General features: G+C 35.1%; 1 protein-coding gene across 1 annotated transcript; it reads right to left on the bottom strand.

The window, feature by feature from the left end:
* Positions 1-3671: 3671 nt before the first annotated feature.
* Positions 3672-4717, bottom strand: lbx1b (ladybird homeobox 1b). Its single transcript, XM_067405064.1, has 2 exons — positions 4405-4717; positions 3672-4153 (listed from the first exon to the last, which is right to left on the bottom strand). The coding sequence occupies exons 1-2, from the start codon at positions 4715-4717 to the stop codon at positions 3672-3674; spliced, it is 795 nt and encodes a 264-aa protein (XP_067261165.1).
* Positions 4718-6610: the final 1893 nt, after the last annotated feature.

Below are 6610 nucleotides of genomic sequence, written 5' to 3' on the forward strand. Positions count from 1 at the left end.
TTAACATACATTCTCATTCTTCCAGAAAATAGAAATTACAATAATAAATAGAAAAACAAGTCGTTTTGATTATTATGAGTTTAACGTGTCAAAATAAGATTGCAATTTTCTAGAAGGGTTTTTTTTTTTTTTTTTTTTATTAACTTTTATAGGCCTAGTGTCTTTTTGGCGCATTCTGATTCCTTTACATTAATATTAATAATGTAGCTTGTTAGAATGAGACAGTATAAATTAAGGCTATAAGAAGGACACACTTTGTGTTTTCTGATTCTATGGGCTCTTTAAATTGTGCAGACTTTCAGACATTTTCAGACATTCTGACCCAAATAAAAATTAATAAATAAAAACTCTTGTAAAAAGGCTAGTATGATACGTCTCACAGGTGTAAAAAATGCTGGGTTAAATACAACCCAAGTTGGATTGAAAATGGACCAACCCAGGAATTAGGTTGTTTTTAACCCAGCAAATGGGTTAAATGTTTGCCCAACCTGCTAGGTAGTTTTATTTAACTCATCTGTTGTTTGAAAATTACTGTATGGCTTGCTTAAAATGAACTCAAAGTATGTTGGAAATTTATATTTACACTCTAAAAAATGCTGGGTTAAATATGGACAAACCCAGGGATTGGGTTGTTTTCACCCAGCCATTTTTTTCAACCAATTTTGGATTTAATTTTTTTTTTAGCCATCAATAGTAATATAGCAAAAGGCATGTTTTTGCTCACACCAAAATAGGGGCAAATTTGTGGGGTATTTTAAGCTGAAACTTGACCAGATCAGAGACTTATATTACATCTTGTGAAAGAGGGCATAATAGGTGCCTTTTAACCCAACCTGCTGGGTTTGTCCATATTTAACCCAGCTTGGGTTGTTTTTAACCCAGCATTTTTAGAGTGTATTAATCATTTATAAAGTTTAATGAACAATAATTAAACAATAAACACTTATTTACTTTCTCATTAATAAATGTTCACATTTAAATTTTTTATTGTTGCCTCTAATTTTTAATTTCCAACCTATTTTGGGTTCATTTTTTAAACAATAGTTGGGTTAAATAAAACTACCCAGCAGGTTGGTCAAACATTTAACCCAGCAGCTGGGTTTGTCCATTTTTAACCCAACTTGGGTTGTTTTTGACACAACATTTTTAGAGTGTATGGGTAGGCCTATGTTTACTCACTATTTCCAATAGATACAGTGTAGCCTACTTATGTATAAAATAATATTTTTGTAATTTTTCATAACCTCTATAATCTTAAATATTTTAGGCCTATTGTGTTTAATAGCATTTTGTGATGACAATGACGGAACCATTTTTAAAAAAAATAAAATCACACTCTCTTGTTACAACTAAAACTGTTTTCATTGCTAGCTTTATTATTATATATCTTTATTTGGGGCAGAATAGTTGGTGGAAATTATTCAACTGATGGACAGTATGTAATCTTCACACAATAAAATGTTAGTTTATAGGATATCAATCTTTGATTACATCATGTAGTTTTAAACCTAACAATTAATAATAATCTAATAATAATGATGACTTAATTCATATCTATAAAGCCTGGTTCTGCATGGAGGAGGCTAAACCAATAAAAATTTAAAACACAATAGCCTAACATGCATTTGAAATATGAAATCTGAAGCCTATAAAAAAAACAATTCCATGACAGCTTTGGACAAATTGTGTGACCATGCTAATATAACAGCTATATTATTTTGCCCTTAATCTTCCTCTTTACAAAACAAGCTAACATTTATTACTACAACAGTTAGGCTAGCTGTTGAAAGCAGGCTTTGCCCTACTGTTGTTTCATTTAGGCTATACGTGACACACACCTGCTACTGACAGCATCCTCAATGTGACTTGTTTTTATAAAGCTCACACGCTTTTTAGCACATTATCCAGTTTTTGGCGTTATTAATCTCCTCAAAGTCAGGAAGGCTCAAGGTAAGGTGGCGAAAGAATTAAGCTTCGTAAACAAAAGACCCCCTTTTAGCAAAGCTGACATGCGGGCTTTGGTTTGAACGCTTAACGAGTCCTTTCCTGAACATGAAAAACTCCAACAAAATGAGGCATTCTTTTACTAAAAAAAAAAGTCCCCCCACACAAGTCTAACAAATCATTTAAAATCACCAAAAGGGGGACGAAAGTCAGTGCCTCACAAAAAAGGAGAGAGAGTTTCATTGTAATTCATTGACTTGTTCAAAACGCCAAGCTAAAAAGGCGAGAAGAAAAGAGCGGACATTCATGGGTACAGATGCTTTCTCGAGGAGAGACTCAATGTATGGCCTTTGTTCGCGCTGCGTTAAACTGTTTAAAAGAGGGGTTAACGCAATCCATCAAATTGTCTGAAATTGTGTGAAAATTTCAGAAACCATATGGCCTCCAAACGTTCGCGTCTTTTTTATGTGGCTGGACACACTTGTTTCAGTATGGTGAACCGCAGGGGTCCAGCCATGCGCCATTGTCACTTGTCACATCAGGGTGGATGGCTCATTTGTCCTCAGCTTTCATGCTTTACGCTGGAAATTACAGCTTCACCCGTGAACAAAAAGGATTATATAGCCCTGGAGAAACTGGACCAAAACTTGGTGTTTTTGTGTCTTTCTTCTCCTTTTTTCTCCCCAGCGCCCCAGATTTGTGTTTCTCACATAAATTTCGCCCAGAATGGAAAAACACACGTTGTTGGGTCAAAAGCCAAGTCACGCTATTGGAGAGTGAAAGAGAGAGTGAAGCAAGCCAAAGCCTCTCTGTTTCTTCTGCAGAGAGCAAAAACAATAGCGTTAAAGGGGCAAGAATGTTTTTCTTCCTTTTTTTTTTTTTTTTAAATCAAGGCAGTTAGCAATTACAAAAAATAAGCTCTTGGCCGTCGTGCACAAGTTCGTTACCCTTTCTGTCAATGAATGTTTAAGTAACATCTTAAAATAGTTCACGGTTTTTTTTTTAAATATAGCCTATAAAAATCGCTGCATCGTATGTAAAATTTCATTTATAGCTATAATACTGCAGTATAAAGCAAGATCAGACTTTTTGTCTGTTCTGCTACCAAGAATCTCTTAAGACTATTTTACAATCAATGCAAAAGAAAATAAGAAAAACAACAAAAATATTATTGTTGATGATAATATTATAATAATAATAATAATAATAGTAATAATACGTGTTTTGTCAGAATAGGCCTATCAATTGTAATTGATTTATAGACTCGGCAACAACATCATCTTTATAAAAGGTATAAATGTTTTTATTTTCAAATTCAATACATTAAATGACACATATGGTGCAATGCCCTAATTTTGAAGCGCCATCTTGCAAGAAAAATGTACAAAACTTTACAAAAAGCAGTCACTGTCGATTGTGTACAAATCCTACACAATAAATAGCCTACAACTGTACGTAAAAATAATTTTTCTCATTAGGAGGTTGTATTGCTCTGTTTGTTGCCCTGATTTATGAAATATCCTCTTATTACACTCATTAAAGCCATATACAATATATTATATTATATGCTAGCACAAACGTTGTATTGAACAATAGGAGTTAGACTTGCATAGTCTGGCTATAAATTAAACTAATTCAGTTTAGGAAAAACACTACAAATGTATGTTCATGCATCGTACTTAAAATATGAGTCTTAAGTTTACAAGAGTCTGAAACCGAGGTTTACATCAGACATCAACGTCTATTTCCACGTCTTCGTCCTCGGAGTAGTCTTGACTTGTGTGGTCTGAGAGAGACGACATGGGGGACAGACATAATTTGTGCGCTCTCTTGTACTCCTGACCTAGCCGTGGCGAGCACTCGGGTCCCGGGTGCCCCGTGGTTCCAGCTGCACACCTCTCCAGATCAGCCAATTTAGCGATTTTATCCAGAGGCACAATACCTGTGGATCTGGCCGACTCCACGTCCGCTTTCATCTCCTCCAGGTCTCGCTTTAATTTTGCCCGTCGGTTCTGGAACCAGGTTATGACCTGCGCATTTGTCAGCCCCAGCTGATGGGCAATTTGGTCTCTGTCGGCAGGTGACAAGTATTTCTGATGGAGAAACCTTTTCTCTAGTTCATATAACTGGTGGTTAGTGAAGGCCGTCCTAGATTTTCGACGCTTTTTAGGACTGTCCCTTTGACCAAAGAGAGTCAAACCATCCCTTCCTGTCGACGAAAAAAAGCAACATGTTATTATGATGCAACATTATGTGACACTGACAGATTTAAAGTTACATTAATAATAGTAATTAATTTTAATGATGATAGAAAAGATTGTTTTAGAATATTGCTAATAAATTGATAACTGATAAGTTGACATGACAACAGATTAAACATTAATCAAAATGACTTGGTTTTCCATGTTTAACCATTTGTAGGCTACATTAATTCATTGTTTACAATCTGTCTTTTCTTACCTTCTGCTGCTTGGAGCACACCTAATTCGAGACCTTTGAACGTTTTGCTTGCCAGTTCCTGAAGAGCACACAGAGGCGATGTTTGAGTGATGAGAGTCTGCCTTGATATAGTGATGCTCTGCCGGGGTCTCTCTGATGCTGGAGGCCGGTGAATCCTGTGAGTTCGTTTGACAGTAGGTTTGCTGAGGATGTCTGCGATGCTGAAGGGCGTTAAGGGCTTGTTGGAACTCGCGGGTGGTGGAAGGTGGTCCAGGGGGTTCATCCCACGGCTCCCCATAGCCTCACAGATTTTGACAACTTTGGTGGTCGTCATTCAAGCCTTTTCAAAGGTTACAAATCTTTTGTTTAAGCGAAGTGGTAGCTATCAATATATGTTTGGCGATAGTGCTTCTAATAATGTTGGTTTAAAAATCTAGACTATCATTTTCTATCAAGTTTTCCAATAATCTTGCAGCACGTGAGTGGTATGCCCAGCTACAAAGGCACGAGTTAGTCTCTCAGCATCACCACCCAACAGCAAATGAGCAGTGAGCCTTTGCTTTGACAGCTCTGCGGTTCTGTTTAGAGTTCTGGAGGCTGAGGAGATCTCTTAATTAACTATGACGGAAAGGCGGAGTCGTGTAAAGTGATGAAGGTTTGTGTTTGGTGGCTGTTGTTTGCCTTCTGCACAAGAAACAAACGGCCCTTAACGACGACTGATAGTTTAATTTTGTTGTTTTACCCATTCTAATTCCGTCCAAACTCTTTAAAAGTGAATAGCCTAAATGGTGAGAGCTAGCTACTAATATTGAGGGGGAAAAAACCTTCGCGCCATTAGCAATTCAAATTGAAAATCAATAAATGTTTGCTGAATTTCTAGGCCTACATGATTTTAATACGTAGGAAAAAAATGTGATTTTGAGCCTTAGAGTCTTTCAGATACACTCTAAAAAAAAAATAATAACCCAAGTTGAGTTGAAAAAGGATTAAAAAAAAAAACAGTGATTGGGTAGTTTTAACGCAGCGGTTGGGTTAAATGTTTGCCCAACCTGCAGGGCAGTTTTATTTAACCCAACTATTGTCTAAAAATTACTATATGGCTGGCTTAAAATGAACCCAAAATAGGTTGGAAATTAAAAATCAGACTACTAGAGGCAATAATAATAATCAAAAGATGAACATTTATTAATAAGCAATTTGATACATGTTTATTGTTTAATTATTATTTTTTAAAACGTGTTAATAAACATTCATTTATCAAACATATTAATTAATGTTCATTTCCAACATACTTTGGGTTCATTTTAAGCAATCAATACAGTATTTTTTAAACAATAGTTGGGTTAAATAAAACTACCCAGCAGGTTGGGCAAACATTTAACCCAATCGCTGGGTTTGTCCATTTTAAACCCAATTTTGGTTGTTTTTAACCCAGCCTTTTTTTTTTTTTTTTTATGTATATATGCCCATTTGCGCAAAAAGAATCGACATTTTAAGTCGTGTATTTTCTGAAGTTTATATGCGATTAATGCTTATTGACCTATAAGTATCAATACATTTATTAATTATTAGATATAAAACATATGCTGGCATTTGATATTGAATTCAATTTCTAATTTTATTTGTTGGCCGTTTAGTTCTGTTTTTGTTCCTAGTTCTAATTAGGCTATATTATGTCTTATTTTCCGATTCGTTAACTATTCGTGTTTTTGTTATTATTGTTGTTGTTTTCTTTATTTTTTTTCTTTCTTTTTCTCTCCGTTTCTCGTTATGATGTAAAATTATAAAGCACATCCTTAAAAAAACTGTCAGGTCTGAAAGTTCTGAACTAAGGTCGCAACTTTCACGAACATGCCATCTTGTCAAATAACTTTAAAGTTCACCAAAGTAATTTCTGAATTAAAACAAATAGGTAAGTTAATTAAAAAATAATTACGATATGGTTTTAGAAATATTGATTCTCAACTTCATAGAGATTTAGAATTAGCCCAATATAAATGCAACCCAACAGAACAAGACCTGATTTGAGCTGAAGAACTGTGCACCTGTAATTGCCCATGAAGCATTGAATATAGTATGGTACAGACTGAGCACATTTGGACCTGCCATTGGATGAAGGAAAAAGGGCAGATGAGGATGGGAATGTGCAATGCACTTATTTAGATTAACTTCATATTTAGCTTTTTATTTCAATATAGAACTTTAGTGAAATAGGTTAAAAACAGTC

This window comes from Chanodichthys erythropterus, chromosome 12 (assembly GCF_024489055.1).
Source record: "Chanodichthys erythropterus isolate Z2021 chromosome 12, ASM2448905v1, whole genome shotgun sequence".
NCBI classification, from domain to species: domain Eukaryota; kingdom Metazoa; phylum Chordata; class Actinopteri; order Cypriniformes; family Xenocyprididae; genus Chanodichthys; species Chanodichthys erythropterus.